The sequence below is a fragment of the Myotis yumanensis genome, unplaced genomic scaffold, assembly GCF_028538775.1.
Source record: "Myotis yumanensis isolate MYYU_CA2020_CCGP unplaced genomic scaffold, mMyoYum1.0.hap1 SCAF_2, whole genome shotgun sequence".
Classification (NCBI taxonomy): domain Eukaryota; kingdom Metazoa; phylum Chordata; class Mammalia; order Chiroptera; family Vespertilionidae; genus Myotis; species Myotis yumanensis.
This window is the reverse complement of record NW_027223753.1, coordinates 36,113,261-36,134,934: the sequence shown is the minus strand read 5'-3', so window position 1 is coordinate 36,134,934 and position 21,674 is coordinate 36,113,261. Positions and strand designations below refer to the sequence as shown.

Here is a 21,674-nt window from a genome sequence, read left to right as displayed (position 1 = left end):
AAAATAAAAGAGAGGGAGGGTGATTTAGGGGCTATTCTCTGGGCTACTTTTCTTTGAGCACAGGGCTGTGAGGCAGGATTGCTGTTGTTTCCCATCTTGTTTATCTTTTAGTAAAATAACAACAACAACAATGTCAACAGTAATAGCAGCAGCTACTATGAGCTTTAGTGAGAGTCTTCTGTGTGCCTGGCACTCGGCCAGTCTCTACCAATACGTTAGCTCTCATCCTTACACAACCACTTCAAGGTTGGTCTTATTATCACCACTTTACCGATGAGGAAATTAAGGCTTAGAAAAATTCAATAATAATGAAAATGATAAATCCCCATGTTGAATTCCTATTATGAGCTAGATACTTAAAAAGCATCTTATTTCATTGAAACACTCTACAAAGTAGATATTATTATATCCAGTCCAGATGTGAGGAAGCTGAGCATTAGAGAGATGAAAAAACCAAGCTGTCCAAAATCACATAGGTGGTGAATGGCAGAGTGGGAGTTAGGCCAAGACCTGCTCAACTCTTACACTCATTCATTCCCTTTCTCTCTGGCCATTTTCTACTCTTTGCGGGAAACTTTGTGTGAGACTCTAGCTGCAACAGCTTTCGGCAGGTTCAATGGGATGGAAGTGACATATGGTATGAGTCTCATCCACTCCTGCTGGGCAGATCTTGGGGACCTGCTCCTGAGGCTGACTCTGGAAGTACCAAAATAATAACTGATGCCCATCAGGTACTTACTATGTACTAGGAACTGTCCCAGGCATTTTAGATATAATAACTTTCTTAATCTCCACAATAACTTTATAAAGCAAGGTATTGCTATTATTCCCATTTTTATAGAAACAGAAATTAAGGCCCCAAAAGGTAAATTTCCCAAGGAGGGGATTACATAAGAACATGAATACCTGGAGATCGTGATCACTGGAAGCCATTTTTATATGTGTTTTTAAAATTGATTTCTGAAAGGAAGGGAGAGGGAGAGAGATAAAAACATCAATGATGAGAGAGAATCACTGATTGGCTGCCTCCTGCATGCCCAATACTTGGGACTGAGCCTGCAACCTGGGCATGTCCTCTGACCAGGAATCAAACGGTGACCTCCTGGTTCATGGGTCGATGCTCAACCACTGAGCCATGCGAGCCGAACTGGAAGCCATTTTAGAGACTGCCTCCCATAATCACAGTTGGTAGGTGGTAAAACAGGGATTCACACCCAGAAGTCTAACTCCAGAAACCATGCTCTTAACATCAAAACTATATGGGCTTTTTGTTTAACAGCAGTGGTTGAATCCCTACTGTGTGCCCTGCTCTGTGCCAGGCACTGCTAGGACTACAGAGATGAAACTGATTCCATGTCCAAGCCCATTTAGTATGCCAGGATTTTCAACTAATGGGGCATCAGTTGGTGACAGGACTCTTCTGTCAAAGAGCTGGGACACAGGGCCAGGCTCCAGGCAGAGATGGGGGACTAGAAACTCTCACAGAGAAACAGTATAATGCAGGTATAATGCAGAGAAACAGTATAATGCAGAAGAGTTAGGACCTGGTGGCAGTGTGGTTGCTCAGAATCCTGCCTGGGCCACTAGATCACCAGTCTGGATGGAAGAGTGGCTTAATTCTAAACCCTAGAAGACAAGATTTAGGGTCTGACCCTGCCGATCTGTGGGAGGAGTCGTCTCATCTGTAGGTTCGCTGAGGAGCTCAGGAAGCAGAGGCAAGGGCATGGGAGAGGTGGATCAAATACGGCTGCACTGTTTCATAGGTCCACACACAGAGCTTTTAGGTAGATATGGCGAACCGTGAATATTTCTCTGAGCCCTGCCAGAAACATCACTGTTATCTTTGATTTCTCATCTCTTCATATCTAATTTTCATATCCAATCTGTCACCATACCCTGTAATTCACCTCTTAAGTACCTCCTTTCTAAAAAGTTATTGAGTTTTAGAAAGAAAGAGGGAGGGAGAGAGACATCAATTTATTGTTCCACTTATTTATGCATTCATTGGTTGATTCTTGTATGTGCCTGACCAGGGATTGAACCCACAACCTTGGTGTATTGGGACAACACTCTAACCAACCGAGCCACCTACCTGGCCAGGGCCTTCTTAAATATCTCTTGAATCTGGTTCTACTCCATCCCATTGCTACCACTCTAGTTCAAATCCTGATCAGGTCTCACCTGAACTGCTGCAAAGATCTTCTAACCAGCCTTTCTGCTTTCCCGGTCTTCTCCCTCCACTCCATTCTCCACATCACAGTCAGAGTGGCCTTTCTAAAATTTAGATCTAATCATGTTAATCCCATGCCTCAAAAGGTGACGTCCAAACCCCATAGCACACCATTCAAAGCTCTTTCTAGCTTCATCACTTACCCATTTCGTATTGCCCACCGTTCCTGAAGTTCTTTTAGAGTACTCACTGACAAGAACTTTCTTCTGCCAGAAGCATGAAACAGACTGTAGAATCTCAGGGAAGGCGGGGGCGGCTGGGTGGGTGGGAAGAGATCAACCAGAGAACTTGTATGTATATATGCATAACTCATGGACACAGTCAATAGAGGGGTGAAGGCCTGGGGTTGGGGGGTGGGGGCAGGCTAGAAGGAGTCAATGGGAGAAAAAAAGGGGACATATGTAGTTCTTTCAACAATAAATATTTTTAAAAAACACCTCTCCTTCACTTCTCTGCTTGGAAAATTTTTTATCTGCTTGGAAAATTCTTTAGAAAAGTCCCTGTTGTCCTCCTATTGACAAATAAGCATCTCCAGGCAATGCTTCTGGGCTCAGTACAGATTCACCTGTGGGAATCATTATGCTGTCTATCACATTTCCAGTTCTCCTCCTGGGCATATTACAGGATTGCACTTTCTTGGCTGCTGGCATGTGACTTGCTTCGGCCAGTGAAATGGGAAAAGTGGAAGTTTTAAAAGCCAACTCGTGAGTCACATACTTTCTTTTCCTCTGGTAGCTGCTCTGTCAGTCTTTATCCTTGAATAAGGATGACAAAAAGCAGAGCACCCAGCCAAACCTGAGTGGATATGTAACAACAGTGAAAAAGAAAAGCTTGTTGTTTAAGCTGCTGAGGTTTGTGCTTGCTTGTTACTGAGTAACCCAATCTGACTTAACTGATACACTATCTCTGTATTGACAAGCCTTCCATAACTACTGTCTTCCATAGTGGCTGCACCAGTCTGCATTCCCACCAGCAGTGCACGAGTGTTCCTTTTTCTCCGCATCCTCTCCAGCACTTGTCGTTTGTTGATTTGTTGATGATAGCCATTCTGACAGGTGTGAGATGGTACCGCATTGTCGTTTTGATTTGCATCTCTTGGATGATTAGTGACTTTGAGCATGTTTTCATATGTCTCTTGGCCTTCCTTATGTCCTCTTTCAAAAAGTATCTATTTAGGTCTTTTGCCCATTTTTTGATTGGATTGTTTATCTTCCTTTTGTTAAGTTGTATGAGTTCCCTGTAAATGTTGGAGATTAAACCCTTATCGGAGATAACATTGGCAAATATGTTCTCCCACGCAGTGGGCTTTCTTGTTGTTTTGTTGATGGTCTCTTTTGCTGTGCAGAAGCTTTTTATTTTGATGTAGTCCCATTTGTTTATTTTCTCCTTAGTTTCCATTGTCCTAGGAGCTGTATCGGTAAAGATTTTCCTATGACATATGTCTAGTATTTTGCCGCCTATGGCTAAAACCTTTTTAAAAAATCCTCACCTGAGGATATTTCTTCTATTGCTTTTCAGAGAGTAGAAGGCAAGAGAGTGAAAGGGAGGGAAGGAGAGAGAGAGAGAGAGACATCGATGTGAAAAAGACACATCAACTAATTGCCCCCCACATGTACCCCGACTCGAGGGTGGGGAGCAAACTCATGACCCCTCTGTGTGCAAGCTGACATTCTAACCAGTTAGCAACACTGGCCAGGGTGGTTAAAACCTTGTACAATAAATATTAATTTACATTTCTTTTATGAATTGTTCATTCCCCTTGCCCATTTTCTGTTGGGATTTTAATTATATTCTTATTAATTTCTACGAGGATTTAAATATCATTTTATTCTAATCAGCAAATATAATACAAGACACATAATAGGTGCTCTTATTAGTTAATTGTTCTGGGGACTTTTTAGGAACAAAAGCAAACTTTCTAGGAGGCTGACTCTTTCTTTTCCCACCTAGGACACAGCGGGGCAGGAGCGGTACCGGACCATTACCACAGCCTATTACCGTGGGGCCATGGGCTTCATTCTGATGTATGATATCACCAATGAGGAGTCTTTCAATGCTGTGCAAGATTGGTATGAGATTCATTCATTCATTCATTCATTCATTCATCAACCTGTTCAAGAAAACCTAAAGTGTGGTTTAGGCCTTGTGCTATGGGCTAGAGGAATCTGGGTGAATTAGATTGGCTCCTGTCCTCAAGGAATTCACAGATGAGATCAGTAAACAGGCAATGAAAAGAACATGTGACAGGTTGAAAAGAGTCGCCGGGGCTGTGGGAACCCAGTGGAGGGCTCTGACCCAGCTTGGGGAGTCAGAGGAAGTGTCCCAGAGTTGCTGACATATGCTGCATGTTGTAAGATGAACAGAAGTTAGCCAGAAGGGTGAACGGATAAGAATGTTCTAGAAAAAAAATACAGATGTGCAAAGGCGGAAGGTAAGTGCGAGGACAGAAAGAGCAGAGGTCATGAAGGATTTTGCACGCTGGGGTAACAAGTTTGGAACCAATTCAGATGATTGTTTTAGAAAGACCATTGTGGGCACAGTAGTGAGTGAATCCACATACTGCTTCCCTATCAAGTTAACCCCTGAGCTGGGCTAGGGGTCCAAGAGCACATCCAATTCAATCCAAGTTGGTAAAGACTCAGCTCACGATGGAAATCAGCCCAGCTCCCCAGTGGTACAACCTCTGAGCAACTTACATCGTTCTTCCTGGAGCATAACTCACAGGAAGAAGGGTGCATGGGGGTAAAGACAGGTTGGAGGGAGGGGCCAGGACCCGATGCCCCGTCCGTGGGAAGGATGAGGATGGGGGAAGGTGGGACATCTGTGCTGTGGCTCTTCTTCAGAATCAGAGAAGCTGAGCAGGCTGGGCGCACAGCAGCAGTGGTGATGGCTGAGTGAATTCCATCTTTTGTGGGAAAGACTTCTCACCCTGAAAGAAAGGTTTGGTGGTGGGATCAGCTTTGGGAGCAGCAGGGTCAGTGATGGACCCAGTTTGTAGTTAGTATTGAGTTAGATTTAGGGTCAATGTCAGGGTAGGGTCATAATTTTAGATCTGCTTCAGGATTAACCATTATCTGACTTACTCATTCATCAGACATACACTGTCAACTTCTCTGGTCTGTGCTCTTGGCAGGGGACTGGCACCCCAAAGATTAATAAGCCTGTCCCTGCCCTCAAAGGAAGGACAGATACATTCAGCCAAATGTAACAGTAGCCACAGTGACTGTGAAGGGGAATGAAAGGGGAAGTAATCATTTCTTCCTGGTTGGTTGGTTGTTTGGGGACAGAGTTAGGCCCATCCCCACAAAAAGATGTCTCCACAATATAAGGGTCCTATTTTATCCCCTCTTTCAAAATGTTGTTTCTAATTATAAAAGTAAAACATACTTTCAAAATTTGAAAAGTACATAAAACTATTTTTTAAAAGTTCCATAGTCATTGTACATAAAAGAAAGCACTGCTGACATTTTGGTTTCTGCAAATAATCATGATCTAAGGTTTATGAATCACAGAGGAGGAGGGAAGGCTAGCTGGGCCTGGGAAAGGCTCCCAACAGGAAACCTTGGGCCTTTGAGACAAGTTAGTGTGGGGAAGGGATTCCCAGGACAGGCAAAGGCACAAGCCATGGAAAAGCATTTGGGGGGCGGAATGGGTGAGAAGGTAAAGTGGGAGGAAGAGTGATGAGGCTGGAGAGATGGGAGGTGAATGGTCTTTAACGCCTGACTGAGGGATCTAGACTTCATTGCAAGGGTAGTGGGGGAGAGAAAGCTTTCAAGAAAGGATATGGTCAGATAGATGGTTTAGAAAGAGCTCTCTGCCTGCTGAGAAGAGGGGCGGGCAAATGCATTAGAAGAGGGCTCCAAAGAGCTAGGTAAAGTTTGCAACCAGCGCTCAGGGATCAGCATCTGTGACAGCTAGTTGGGGCAGGTATGTCTCTGTCCTCAGCTGAATTAATTAATAGTAACTTGGGTGTTGCTATTCCCATGGAAGGGAATCGGTTTCTTCAAGCTTCACAGAGCCCTTTTCAGCCTGGGGTGTGTGTGTGTGTCATTAACATGGTCCTCTATCTGTCGCTCTTTAGGGCTACTCAGATCAAGACCTACTCCTGGGACAATGCACAGGTTATCCTGGTGGGAAACAAGTGTGACATGGAGGAAGAAAGGGTTGTTCCCGCTGAAAAGGGCCGGCTCCTCGCAGAGCAGCTTGGTATGTACACAACACATGTGTGTTCATGTTTGTGTGTGTGTGTGTGTGTGTGTGTGTGTGTGCATGGAAACGTGACATTGGGGAGATTGTGAAATACGTACATACTAGAGGCCTGATGCACGAAATTTGTGTAAGGGCCTTGGCCCCAGCCCCGGCCCGCCACCACCACTGCAGCCCCTGCCCACCGCCATGGCCCGGGGCCTCTGCCACCTCTGTCACAGCCCCTGCCCGCTGCGGCTTTGTCTGGAAGGACATTCAGTAGGACGTCCAGTCTAATTAGCATATTATGCTTTTATTATTATAGATGTGCTCTATGTGTTGTTTTGTATTTATGTGATGAACATATAGCTTTGTGTTAGGTAATTTATGATTATATGCATATATTTTGTTACATTGAATATATAAGTAAAACTTAAAATTATGAACACTTTTTTCACCAGCTCCTTCCACAAAAGATTTAAGGTGTTTTATAAAATTCATCATAGTACATTAAAAAAACCCTAAATAAGTGAGAACATTGGAGCAAAGGAAAAGCAAGGGTAGGAGGTAAATAAGAGGAAGCCTGCAGTGAGATAAGTATGTATATTGTAAATTCTTGGGGATAAGCAAGAGTTGGGCCAAAATATTGGCTTCGAGCTTCCTAGCAACCATTGCAAAGAGGGAAACATAATCAGTTACATGGTTCAGAGATGGTTCTTAAATTAAAAACAAACCTATTATTCCAGAGAAGCGCTGCTCTTCACTGGCAACTGTAGGGCAGACTCTCTATGCGGCTTGTGGTAATGTCCTTCATATCAAACAACTCTACAGTAACCATAGCACTGAACATCACAGGTTGTGTCTTACACTTTCTCCCCATGTAAACTGATCCTTCCTCGCCAAAACATGTTTCACAACAAAAGTCATTGTTTGAAGGGAGGAAACAGTGTGGCTTTAAGTATGCAGCTCAGTAATGCTCTGGCTTTTTCCAAGGTTGAAGTATCTTGATTCTTGTGCTCCCTGGAGACCCAGGTGCCTTAGGTGTGTCTCAGTGGCCCTACAGGAGGACCCCTGCCAATACTTGCTTAAAATAGCAACTTTTTCTTTTCTTTTCTGTATTGGGGTTTAATGTAAGATCGCCTTAGAGTAGCGGTTCTCAACCTGTGGGTCGCGACCCCTTTGGGGGTCGAACGACCCTTTCACAGGGGTCGCCTAAGACCATCGGAAAATGCATATATAATTACATTACGATTCATAACAGTAGCAAAATTACAGTTATGAAGTAGCAACGAAAATAATTTTATGGTTGGGGGTCACCACAACATGAGGAACTGTATTAAAGGGTCATGGCATTAGGAAGGTTGAGAACCACTGCCTTAGAGAAATCTTCCTCTATTGCTTAGCTTTTAGCTAGTCTAAATAGTTCTCACAACTTAGGTGTTGTAAGTTTTCAGCAGTAGGAGATTTAAAGTTACACTCTCTGGCAATGTCTGAAGTACTGATATATGGGCTGGTAGACAGGTAAACTGTACAGTATAATGTCCAAGTGTGTTGTATATATTTGTATTATGTGTGTTGTGTGTTGTACATATTTATAGTACATGTGTTATGAGTATGTGTGTGTTGGGGGAGGAGTCCTATGCTTCTTTCTCCCTTCCCCTATTCCCCAGGGTGTTCTGAAATAGAAACTAGCAAACTGTAGGTAAATAACAAAAAGGGCCCTCGCTGGTTTGGCCCGTAGACTGAAGGGTCCCAGGTTCGATTCCGGTCACATCAGTGTTTCTCTCTGTCTATCCCTCTCCCTTCCACTCTCTCTAAAAATCAATGGAAAAAATATCTTCAGGTGAGGATTAAAAAATAAATATATCTATACTACTAAAAGGGTACTATGCTAATTAGACCGGACATCTTCTGGACGACCTTCTGCACATCCTTCAGGACTAAGCCATGGTGGCGGAGCAGAGGCAGAGGTGGTTAGGGGGATCAGGCTAGCAGGGAGAGCAGTTAGGGGAATCAGGCCGGCAGGGGAGATCAGTTAGGAGGATCAGGTCGGCAGGGGAGAGCAGTTAGGAGGATCAGGCCGGTAGGCAGGTGAGCAGTTAGGAGCCAGTGGTCCTGGATTGCGAGAGGGATGCCCAAATGCCAATTTAGGATAGGGCCTAAACCAGCAGTCGGACATCCCCCCAAGGGGTCCCGGATTGGAGAGAGTGCAGGCTGGGCTGAGGGACTCTCCCTGTGCACGAATTTTATGCACTGGGCCTCTAGTTAAATAATAAAAAAGGAAGATTGAATCATCTTGGGTCATACTCTTCTTATACCATCACAGAGTTTCTCAGGATTCAGAAAGTACCTCCCCCATCTGTGGTTCATGTTCTGCCACCCACACCTAGGTGACCTCAGGCTGTCTCTTTATGTCTTCAACCTGCTGTCCCCAGGGAAACACCCAGCACCCTCCCTGGACCCTCTAAACCCCATCTGTTTGGAATGCTCTCTTCTGTGTCCCATTCCCCACCCTCATTCATCCAGTGAGACACCCCCTCCCCCACACACATACACACAGTTTTCAAAACAACTCAAGCTGCACATCTTCTGTGAAGCCTTTCCTGGCTGCCCAGAGCTCTTTTCTTTGGGTCCCCACTTAATGTACCCCATACAGGCAGCAGTCACAGTGCCCATGGCACTTGGGTGCCCTTGTTTTCTTGTCTAGCTCCCAAAGGCTCCATGAGGCCAGGAAATTAATCTTATTTATCTTTGTACCCACAGCGCCTAGTATGTGGCCTCGCACTGAGAAGATGCTGCACAAATATGTTTCAATTAAATGTGTATTATGTTATGTATTTGGCTACTCATTTTACTTCAATCCAATTAAGACTTCTGAGTACCTGCTCTATGCCAGGTACTGTGCAGTGAAATAGGATACATTCCCTGGTCTGTGAAGGATAGAAACAGTGATACCCCAAGTGATCACTGTTGTGATAGACTCGGGATATGCTGGGGATTGTGGGAGCACAGAGGAGGCACTTAATTCAGTTGGGGTCAGAGAACACGATGCCTAAGCTGAGTCTAGAAGACAAGTAGGAGCAGCCAAGGGAGAAAGCGAGGCAAGACATTCTAAGCAGGGAGAATAACACTGACAAAGGCAAGGAATAGCACATTGTGTTCAGGGAACCATAAATCATGGGAACATGCGAGCCTAGAGCAGTGTTTCCCAAAGAGAGAGACCCAAGACACTGGGAGTGTGCAAGATGATTTTGTGTATATATTTTGGTGTGCATTAGAAAAAATATATAATCAGCATGTCAAGCCCGTAGAGTTAAACAAGACTACATTTTTAAAAGGTGAATTAGTTTTATATTAGGAAAAAAGATAGCCAACATGCCAAGTCCTTATGATTAAGATTTTTTAAAAGTAAGCTGGTTAAGTATTCGATGTTTACCATGTGCCAGGCACTATTCTAAATGTTTTAAGGTATTACTCATTTAATTCAATTCTCCTAAAATCCTCTGAGACATGTACTTTTCTTATCTCCAAGTTATTTTTTTAACAGATGAGAAAACTGAGGAACAAAGAAGTTGGGTAACTTGCTTAAGGTCACACAGTTAGTAATAGGTAGAGTCAGAATTTGAACTCAAGCAGCAGTCTGGCTCCAGAGCCTAACCACTTAACCACACTATAGGGCAAATATGGTAATAATGAGTGATATATATTGAGCCGAGCATTATATGAAGTACTTTGCATTATTTCATTTAATTCTCAATATAACCCTTCAAGGTAGGTACTATAGGACATGCCCAATACTCTGATAAATGATGTTCATAGATTAAGTAATTTGCTCAAGATTACATAGTTAGGAAGTAGTGGAGTCAGTATAGATCTATCAAACTTACGTAGAAACATAGATGGAAGTGAGATTCTTAATAAAGGGTTTAGGGAGGCACTTGAAGAAGGCCTTAATGAAGTGGTCAGATTTGAGCAGGCCAAGGTAACCAATCTCTGTCCTACTCAACTTCCTGAGCGTTCCTCTATTGCTTAGCCAGAACTTGCTTACTTGACCTCGAGAGCAGCAAAGTTATGTCTAATTTGTTTCATTATTCCCAAGCACCCAGACTAGGGTAGATTTTCATTTATTCGTACATTTACTCAGTTATTCATTTAAAAATATTTTTTGAGCATGTACTCTGAACCAGGCAAATTCTGTTTTGGCACTTGAGATATAACAGTGAAGAAAACAGCTATAATCCTTATTGTCCTGGAACTAATGAGGAAATAAATTTTAAACAAATAGTTATACAAAAATATATAATTCAAATGGTATAAGTGGGTGAATTACCTGGTACTTGAATTATTTCTTAATAAAGCTATTAAAAATTGTGATAAGTTCTGCATAAGTTAGGACTTTTGTTATGACAAGTGATAAAACCCCAAATCAAACTAGGTTTGAATAAAAACATTTAAAAAAAAATATATATATATGTATAGCTCACACACATGTGAAGTCCACTAGACCTTGGACTTAATTGCACTCTCTAGTTCTCAGCTTTGCTTATCCCTTCAGCCTCTTCCTGTAGCCAAACACTGCATGGGGAGTAATGTGAATGATGGCAGCTCCAGATTCATATTGTCCCAACTCCTGCAAAAAAAGCTTCTCTCTCCCAGCCACCATATATAAATCTCAGGGAAGAATATGATTGGTCCCCTGTGAGTCACATGCCTACCCCAATAGCTGGGGGAGGCAAGTATTATAACCTATAGTCCCACCAAACTGTTTAAAATAAGGGCTCCTTAAAGAAAGGTATGGTGGGCAGATAAAAATAACATAAGTTACCAGTCTATGAAGAAAGTGAAAAAGAAAGACCTGATTTTTAAAAAAATATTTTTTATTGACTTCAGAGAGGAAGGGAGAGGGAGAGAGAGACAGAAACATTAATGATGAGAAAGAATCATTGATCAACTTGCCTCCTACATGACCCACACTAGGGGTTGAGCCAGGAACCGGGAATGTGCCTTTGATCAGAATCGAACCCGGGACCCTTCAGTACGCAGGCTGACACTCTATTCATTGAGCCAAACCAGGTAGGGCAAGAGAGACCTAATTTTAGACGGAGAGTCAAGATCTTCTGAGAAAGTAACACTTAAGCTGAGAACTAAAGGATGAGAAAAAGTTAGCATGTCACAGGGCCTAAACCAGGGGTGGGCAAACTTTTTGACTCGAGGGCAACAATGGGTTCTTAAACTGGACCGGAGGGCCGGAACAAAAGCATGGATGGAGTGTTTGTGTGAACTAATATAAATTCAAAGTAAACATCATTACATAAAAGGGTACGGTCTTTTTTTTTTAGTTTTATTCATTTCAAATGGGCTGGATCTGGCCCTCGGGCCGTAGTTTGCCCACGGCTGGCCTAAACCATCAAGGGGAGAATTGTGTGAGATGAGAGTGGAGAAGTAGGCAGAGACCAGATGACAGAATCTTGTGGGCCATGGTAAGAATTTTGGAAGGAAGTGATCAGACCTGGGAACAGTGAGGGAAGATGCTCAGCCTTTCTCATCACCACCCTAGTCTTTTTCCTCTGCTATGCCAGCTATTAAGTACATTTCAGTGGTCTGCTCATCAGTGCTGCAGCGCCATTCTCTGCTTTATGGGATCCCTCTTCAGGCTCTTTTATTTTATTTTAGCTTTTCTCAGCTCATTCAGCCAAGACTACTGATATGGCCAGCAACTAGCATTTATTGAAGCTGTGAGTGGGTAGCAACAGATCTTCTGTGAAGTTCCTGGGACATGAGCAAGGCTGTAAAGACCCTGGGGAAAGTGGATCTTTGGGAGGGTGGAGGAGTTTCAGGGCCTCCTATTCCAGGAAGCATGGCATTTTAGTGCCTCTGCCTCCCTGTGCCCTTCAGAAGGGGCTGCTTGTCCCTTCCCCGCATCTGATTGGGAATGGGTCTGGCCAGAGCCCAGGGAGGCTAGAAAAAGGTAAATGTGCTTCTGCCTACAAGAGAAGAAGAGACCGATGTAAAATGTGGTTTCAAAACACATACATGCACTCACTCCAGCGAAGTATAGTGGGAAAAGCATCAGACTAGAAGTGAGGAGATTGAATGTTTTATCCTGTCTCTGCCCCTAGTTTACTATATGACCTTGAGCTTTTTGTTTCCTGTCTGTGGGTCTCAGTTTGCCCCTCTGAAAGACAGGGGATATGGATTAGTTGACTGGGAAGGACTGTTTGGCTCTATTCCTCTTTGATCCCGTAATTTCAATTCACACAATCCTCCACTCAGACTCCACAGACTCTTGTATGCTGCTTTGCCTATTTTAGGTGCTTGCTGAAAGTTTTTGGATTGGTATGAATCATTGAAACCTTGCATCACTAAGCCTAGTTCCAGAGGAAAAAAGACCTAGTTGGCATTGATGACAGTAACTAACTTTGGTGAAGTTTGCAATGTGCTTCACAACAGTTCTCTCTCTTTTTTTAAAATATATTTTTATTGATTTTTTACAGAGAGGAAGGGGGAGGGATAGAGAGCTAGAAACATCGACCAACTGCCTCCTGCACCCCCCTAGCTACTGGGGATGTGCCTGCAACCAAGGTACATGCCCTTGACCGGAATTGAACCTGAGACCCTTCAGTCCGCAGGCCGACGCTCTATCCACTGAGCCAAACCGGTTTTGGCCACAACAGTTCTCTTATGACCCTCTCTCTCCCTCGTAGCCTGGAAGGTGGCATTATCATCAGCTCCACTGTACTGATGAAGAAGCGGAGTCCAGACCACTTTGTGTTTTCTTCCACACAAAGATCTATGCACACTCCTGTGTCTTTATTTTTTTACTTCAAGATTATGTAACCTTAACAGTTTGTGTCTTTTAAGTGCCCTTTGTTGGGAATATGGTTCTTAAACATTTATTCATATTGCTTTGTTTGCCCTTATGTTATTTATTTATGACAATAAATGCTGTGGGATTATTTTTATTTTTAAAGATTTTTAATTGATTTTTAGAGAGAGAGAAAGGGAGAGGGAGAGAGAGAAACATCGATGTGAGAGCAAAACATTGATTGGCTGCTTCCTGCACACCCACTTCTGGATCGAGCCTGCAAACTAGGCATGTGCCCTGTCCAGAAACTGAACTGGAGACTTCTTGGTGCATGGGATGCACCCAACCAAATCATACTTGCCAGGGCTGTGGAGCTGTTTCATTTTTCTTTTTTCAAATTATTATTTTTTAAAATTTATCTTTATTGTTGAAAGTATTACACATGTCCCATTCCCCCCCCCCCCCCCCCATTGATCCCCTCCACTTCACCCCTTGTGTAGAATTGTTTTTATTTAAAAAAAAGATTATGTAAGTTTTCTGAGTCATACAGATAGTAGAGGGCAGGCCCAGTACTACTCAAAACTCAGCCTTTGGACTTAAAATCCTAAGGCTCCCATTTTATCATCCAGTGGTGTTTTCCCAAAAGCCTGCCATAGTTTCTTTTCAATTTCCACCCTCATTCACAATGTTAGTGAGATTTATTTAGATTATGTTGCGGTAATATATAACCCAACTCAGAAACTTAGATAATACCGTAAAGTTGTTTGTTTGTTTGTTTTCTCACATTACATGCCACCACAAGTAAGCTGAAGCTCTGTTCCAGCTTCTTACTCTGGGATCCAATCTGGGATGGCTAAACCAAACAAAGGCTCTTCTTAATGCTTTTGGTGAGACTTGGAATGGCCACATCCATTGGCCAAAACAAGGTGATATATACCTCCCACAAGGAGACACTGCAGGCCACTTTGCGATCTGTAGGGATGTAAAATCCTCTACAGGGAGGGCAGTGAATAATCTGCTACAGTCATTGAACACATGATGGACCCTTGGGACACAGATGTGAATGAATTCCCTGCCCTCAAAATCCTCATTGACCAGGGAAGTAAAATAGGAAAGATATCATTTCAATAATCTTTGGGTAGATGTCCTTAGCCTGTTTGCTATCACTCTTTACCCTTCTCCTGTTCTGTCTCTTTCCTGCAACCCTCTCTGGGGTGTTGACCTTTGCAAGATGTGTTTCCCAGGTCCCTGAGGGGATTAGCTAAGGAGAGACACTGACAGGTGATTGGAGATGAGAAAAGGGAGAAACCTGCATATCCCCCCTGCCACACACACACAGTCAGCTCCTCCAGTAGAGGCTGCTCCTCTTCTTCCTGACTCCTGCTTCCATGGTTCTAGCTTCCTTTGGCCCTACTAATAGTTTTTGTTTTAATTTATGTATTGACTAGAGGCCCGGTGCACGAGATCCATGCACGGGGTGGGGGTTGGTCTCTCAGCCAGGCCTGCACCCTCTTGCAGTCCAGAGTCTGGGAGCCCTTGGGGGATGTCCGACTGGCGGAGGGGGCCTAAGTTGTCAGTTGGACAACCTTAGCACTGGTGGCAGGAGAGGCACCCGCCACCGCTGCTGCACTCACCAGCCATGAGCCCAGCTTCTGGCTGAGCAGCGCTCCCCCTGTGGGAGTGCACTGAACACCAGGGGGTAGCTCCTGCGTTGAGCGTCTGGCCCCTGGTGGTCAGTGCACATCATAGCGACTGGTTGTTCTGCTGTTGTTCAGTTTGCATATTAGCCTTTTATTATATAGGATTTTAGAGAGAAAGGAAGGGGGAGAGAGAGGGAGAGAGGGAAAGAGAGAAACATTGAGTTGCTGTTCCACTTATTCATGTACTCATTGATTGACTCTTATATTTTCCCTAACCGGGTATAAACCCAATGCTCCAACCAACTGAGCTACCTGGCCAGAGCTTGTTTTGTTGTATTTTTCTTTCTTTTTCCCCCCTGTTGATAATCTATAGGTTTCCTTACTATTCTATTTGACCTTTTAGTTTTTCTATCACCTATGTAATCAGTTCCCTCTGGGTTAAATATTAAGAATAGTTCCCATTTTCCCGTTGGGATCTGATTGAAACAACTTGGTAAGGTGTCATGGTATTACAGGGGAGAGGTACTTCGTATGTTCTGAGTGGTGGGGGTTGGGTGGGAAGAGAAGGCTCTCTGGAATCAGTGATTCCACAGGTGAGTAATAATAAAGATAATTAGGAGTAGGAGCTAGAAAGTAATAGCCTGAGCAAAGGCACCAAATAAGAAAGTGTTGATGTTTCTGGAACATGGTGTGAACCAGGAAGATGAGGCTGGAGAAGTAGAGAAAGACCAACCACGCAGGGTAATGGGTGTTAAGCCAATAGGCTGGCTATTGCATTAATTCTGGTGACACAAAGCCAAGTCAAAAAGCTCAGGTTAGCCCTGGCTGGTTTGGCTCAGTGGATAGAGCTTTGGCCTGCGGACTGAAGGGTCCCTGTTTCAATTCCGGCCAAGGGCACATGCCTGGATTGCGGGCTCCATCCCCAGTAGGGGACGTGCTGGAGGCAGCCGATCAATGATTCTGATTATTGATGTTTCTCTCTCCCTTTCTCTTCCTCTCTGAAATCACTAAAGAAATATATATATTTTTAAAAATAACTCAGGTTATACGAACAGGGCATAGCTGAAACAAAGTGGAAGAAAAAGGTCGCTGAAATGATATGTTCAAGACCTTAAGAGACCAGGGTGTTGGATGGATTGTCCACATGAAACCAAAAGTTCCTGAGAATGAGAACACCCTGCGTGGAAAGGAAGACAATGAGTTCCTTGCCAAAATCATCAGTGATCAGAGGGGTGTGAGTTAAAGATTGACGCATGATGGAGATTAAGAGGTATCAGAAAAGGATGGAGAAGGGGTTTGAACATATAAGGGAAGGAGAAAGGTTCTGGGGCAGTGTCAGGACGAAGGGGTGAGCTTAGAAGGTTGCAAGTTTCTGAACAGAATTCTGAAGTCAAATTCAGAAGCAGGAAGTATGGACACGGTCTGTGGGTCTGTGACAGCTGTCTTTGGACTGGAAGGGGAAACATAATCATTTTGGAGTGGAGGGAATCATTAGATTCAGTTAAGAATTGGGACCTATTAAAGACAGCAGAAATTCCATTGTTTTGAAGCCAATTAGAGGGAGGAAAGGATTGGGGGTTAGTCTGATTAATCAGTTGTCATCTTCGTGACCTCACTAGATTCTCAGCTCCTGAGAATCCTTACTAATGAACCTGAGGAAAAGGTTACCATCTGGGCCTACGAATGAAGAACCTTCCAGGAGACTGACAATAATTAGGTGGGGGTGCATCTGGACTTGTTCTGCTAGCAAAAGAGCTGGCTAGACCCATGAGCTGGTTACTGGAATCAGAGTTCTCATACCACCGGTACCTGTGAGATGGCAGTGGAGACAGGTCTCAGCATGACATACGAGGTCTCCATGTTTGGCCACCTACTACCTCATCTCTCACCACTTGGAGCTTTCTGCTCTGATGATAACAGACTACTGTGGTCATTCCAGCATAAGCCAAGGCTGTTTTTTGCCCCATTGTCTGTGCTCATACCTTTTCCCCTGTGTGCTGTACATGCATGTGCTCACACATACACTCACAGCCATATGTCTTTATTTAGCTGATATCTTTTTAGGAATCAGCTTCTCCAAGAAGCCTTCCCTGGCCCCCAGCCTCATTTAAATAACTTTGTGCCCTGACCATCGCCTGGCTTGTCACCATTCCAGCTTTTATCACTACAATATTGTCACTATGTCTCTCCCACACTAGACTAGGAGTTTCTTAAGGGTAGGAACTGTTTCTGATTCGCCTCAGTGTCCCCAATGCCCAGCACAGGATCCGCCATCCCATTGAGCTGAGTTCTTATGACCCCCACTGTTCCCATCTCCTCATCCACATCCTCCATGCTCATTCCCACCTCGTTCATTCATCTAATCATTCAACCAGTACTCAGCAAGCACCTACTCCAACTGGTGCAGACACTCAGATGAATGACATGGTCCCTGTTGGGAGCTCCTTGTCAAATGGACTTCTGCATGCAGGGTGACATGTGTTATGGCAGAGGAAGCACAAGGAGAATGAAGAGGTCCTATCTAAGCTGGGTCCTGAAAAATGAGAAGTTAGTTGGGTGAAGAGTTTTGCTCAGTGCTGGCCCTAAAGGCTCCCATCCCCACCAACTTCTGGAGGCTTCCACCCCCTCTCCTCCCCTCCACTCTCTCCCTCCACTGCATTCCTGCACAGCCTCTGGTTTTCTCTACCTGGGTTAGAAATGTTCTAGTGTGTTCTGTCACTGTTCCAACTGAGAGCAAGACAGGGGGGCATAAGGGATAGAGCCCTGGCTAATGCCCCATCTCTAAACCTCAGTTTCCCTATCTGCAAATTACAAGTGATAACCCTTGTCTCACCTTAGCCCCTCACAAGGTTGTTCTAAAATTGTATTTGTGGCCCTGGCTGGTGTGTCTCAGTTGGTTGAGCATTGTCCTGTGAACCAAAGGGTTGCTGGTTCAATTCCTGGTCAGGTGCATGCCCAAGTTTTGGGCTCGATCCCCATTCTCTCTCCCATCGATGTTTCTGTCTCTTTCTCCCTCTTCCTTCTTCTCTCTCTCTAAAAAAAAAATCAATAAAAACATATTTTTAAAAATTTGTATTTGTGAACTGTTAAGGACTATGCACATGTGAGGAACTGACATACTTTTGTGCATTTAATTTTCATTACTGCCCTATAAGGTATGAAATATTTACCCCATTCTACAATATGAGAAGATAGGCTTAGGGAGATTAGGCAACTTGCCTATGGTCACCCAGTTGGTAGCTGACTGAGATATGTTCAAATCCAGGCTGTCCAACTCCTGGGCTTCTTCCCACTGCCCTCCTGCTCAGTGTGGCATATCTCCCCTCAGTGCCACTTCCTCAGAAGGCATTTGTGCTCCTGGCCTTGACCTGTGTCCTCACATTCATCTACACTGATGGTTTAAGGCTATTTACTTCTTTATTTGTTTGGAGGGAGCAGGCAACACCCCCAACACCTCCCCTGCCACTGACACTTGTAATAAACCAGTCAACAGCCAGAGTCCATTTTTATGATATTCAGTAAGGAAAACCTACATGCTGGAGGGTCTCTGAAGCTGACTAGGTTTCTATGGCCTGAGGATAATGAGCCAGCAGCTGCCTCCTTCTTCATCACAGGCTGAAATTAGCCTGCACTTTTGCAGCTTGCCTTTCTCAGGTTGGGAAATGGGCCACAGGAGAAGCTGTCAGCGGAGGTGGGCTAGCAGGGGTTGTACTCACATCCCAGCCTTCAAGCTGGGATGGCTGGGGGAAGAGCCTTGTTTGTACCTGGGGGCTTCAGCCTCTTTGTAGACAACGGGATATCAGGGAGAGGAGGGAAGAGGAAAGAGACCATCCTTCTTTGTGGGAGATGAAAAAGACGGAGAGGAGAGACGCAGATGAAAGAAGAAGAGCAGAAAGAAGCTGTCATTATAACAGGCAACTTTTGTACAGCAATTTATCCATCACCTCGCTCGGTCCTCCCAACCTCTCTCAGCTGGAAGACACTGTTATTATTTCTATTTGACAAATGGGGTGTCTGAGACTCAGAGAGGTTAAGTGATTCAAAAAGATGAAGTGACTTGCTCAGATTCAGACACGGTGGTAGTCAGATAAAAGCAAAGGAGGCCAAAGGTACTTGTAAAGGAAGAAAAAGACATGATCAGGGGGAAAAAAGGTAAGTGAGAGGGGGAAATAGGAGGCTGGATTGTGTATGGACTTGGGAGCTAGCCAAACCCAGATCTAGACCCAATTTCCACTAATACAGCCATGTGATCTTGTATGAGTTATATAATCTCTTGGAGCCTTGGTTTTCACATTTACAAATTGGAGAAGGTTCTATTTACCCAACAGGCTGCTGGGAAGATTAAGTAAGATGATATTTGTAAAACTCCTAGCATAGAGTCTGGCATATAGTAGGTGCTCAATAAATATTAGAGACCCCCCCAAGAAAAGAGTGCAAGGAACATAAGGGAAAAAGAAGAGCTAAAATGAAAAAAAAAAAGGAAGAAAGAAGCTTTTGAGGAGAAATAAAGACAGACTCCAAAGGAAGGGAAAGAGGTAGACAGACAAAAGAGGAAGGAGTAGGCTAGGGCAGGGGAGTAATGGAGAAAGTGGCTTAGCCTTTCAAGGGTTGCCCCCAATCTGGCCAAGATTCCTCAGTTGGAAAGCAGCCACTTTGTCTGAATCAGGAGGGCCTTTCTTGTGTCTCCTAAGACAACCAAGTCCTGTTCATTGACACAGAAAGTGTCGTTAAAGATCTCAAGGTACAGAACAGTCAAGGATGTCCCATGCTTCCGGTGCAGTTTTCTGAGGGCCTTTTGGGAGGGCTTGTTGGGGAAAGGAGAGATACAGGGCAATTCCAGGGGAATTCAGGAAGAAGGCACCCCACTGAGTGGTGATAAGCCTTTGTGTCTGTGGGTGGAAAGGGCAAATAGAGTTTTGCTTGTTCAGTGTGGATCTTGGGGTGCCTCCCAGAGCCTAGACGAGTGCTGGCCAGGCTAGGGGGAGAGGGAGGCAGGGGGAAGAGGAGGGAAAGCTCTGGTCAAAAAGGCCAAAGCCTGCTTCTCATACTGGTGTCTTATCTTGGGCAAATCGGTTTATTTCTTGAAGCCACAGTGTCTACATTAGTGAAATGGAGAGGGTCTGCCTGGACCCTCGTTCCCCCAGGTATGACATCACAATCAAATGAGATAATGGATGTGAACTGGGAAGTACTATGCACACATATTGAGGTATTCACTCTATTAGAAAATATACCTAATGACTCTCCTCTGTGTCAGGCACAGGACTATATACATTTTACATTCATTATCTTGTTTAGTCCTTGAACTAATTCTATGAGGTAGGTAAACTTACCCCTATTTATAAACTGGGGCATTGATTCATGAAGAGAATAGGTGACTTTCTGGGAGTTACACAGCTGATCAATGGTAGAGCCAGGATCTAAACCAGTGCAGGTAATCCCTGCTCTGGGCTGTCTCCTTGAAGCAGAATTCCCTGCCCATGGGATTAGGCCTCCTTGCTTCTCCCCTGAGCACTGGCTGTATTAATCCAGAGTGGTCTGACCAGGGGGCATGAAAGGGAAAAGGAAAATCCTTATCTGTATCTCTCTCCTCCGCAGGGTTTGACTTCTTTGAAGCCAGCGCCAAGGAGAATATCAGTGTGAGGCAGGCCTTCGAGCGCCTGGTGGATGCCATTTGCGACAAGATGTCTGATTCGCTGGACACGGACCCCTCCGTGCTGGGTGCCTCCAAGAACACCCGTCTCTCGGACACCCCGCCGCTGCTGCAGCAGAACTGCTCATGCTAGGCAAGGCCCACCCTCCTGACCTCCCCTCATTGTGGCCCCACCCTCACTCTGCTTCCCCTGTTACACTCTGTCCACCCCAGCCCCGAGCCAGCTGCGTTGCTGCTGTTCTTTGCCTGCCTTGGAGGTGGACGCATGCCCGAGGGGTTCTCTGCAGATGGCCCCGCTCACAGACACTCAGCACTAGACGAACAGCCAGGTTGCAATGTGGGTGCAGATTTACAGAAGAAGACTCCATTTTGCAAAGGGGATTCACTACAGGGACTTGGAAAGCAAATCTCTTTTCTGCCTTTAGAATAAGATAGCCTCCATTTACCAAAACTTGACACACACACACACACACTTGCCAGGGCCTGGCCGACGGTGTAACGTGAGGCCCACCTGCAGCTAATCCTATTAAAGAAAACCTCCCCATACACGACATGCTTGTTTCATATCGGGCTCCCCTGTGGAGCTTCCTCACACTGCAAGTCAAGCTTCGCTCTGCAAGCCCTAAGTCTGTTACCACGGATGCCCACAGGGCCTGGGCAGTTGCTGTGGTGACAGGCCAGACCTAATCTCCAGAGAGCTCTGTAATGATGCTGAAGGAGCAAAGGCTGAGTCAGAAACACACTTAAAAGAAAAAGCTTATTCCCTGAAAAATGTCAAAGGTTCCTGCTACTATATGAAAGAGCAAGCCGAGAAAGAAAAAAGAGAAACAGGGGCAAGATAAAGAAGCAGGTCATGAATTTCTGATTTTGCTGCTTTCCAGCTGGTTCAAAACTGTGGGAACTCTTTGAAATTGGTCATTGGTTCTTAAACTCCCAGAATCTGAAAAATTTAGAGTTGGTAAGATCCCAAATTTGACCTAGCTTGACTAGTTAATTCCCATCCCTATCTCTGACAAGTGGCTGTCGGGCCTCACAACCAGATCGCTTCCCCTAAAGCACACGTTCCTGGTAGGGACGGGAGCTCATTGTTCACACCATCTCTGGGCAGCTCTCATAATCAGAAGTTTTTACAGAGAGAAAGGGAGAGGGATAGAGAGTTAG

General features: G+C 44.6%; 1 protein-coding gene across 2 annotated transcripts in view; it reads left to right on the top strand.

Moving 5' to 3' along the window:
- Positions 1 to 21,061, top strand: part of RAB3B (RAB3B, member RAS oncogene family) — a 62,765-nt gene extending 41,704 nt beyond the window's left edge. For both annotated transcript variants that reach the window (XM_070405112.1, XM_070405111.1), the window contains exons 3-5: positions 4,181 to 4,299; positions 6,312 to 6,436; positions 20,459 to 21,061. In XM_070405112.1, coding sequence (XP_070261213.1) covers positions 4,181 to 4,299; positions 6,312 to 6,436; positions 20,459 to 20,646 — 432 coding nt within the window. In that variant the 3' untranslated portion in view covers positions 20,647 to 21,061. The remainder of the gene's footprint in view (positions 1 to 4,180; positions 4,300 to 6,311; positions 6,437 to 20,458) is intronic.
- Positions 21,062 to 21,674: the final 613 nt, after the last annotated feature.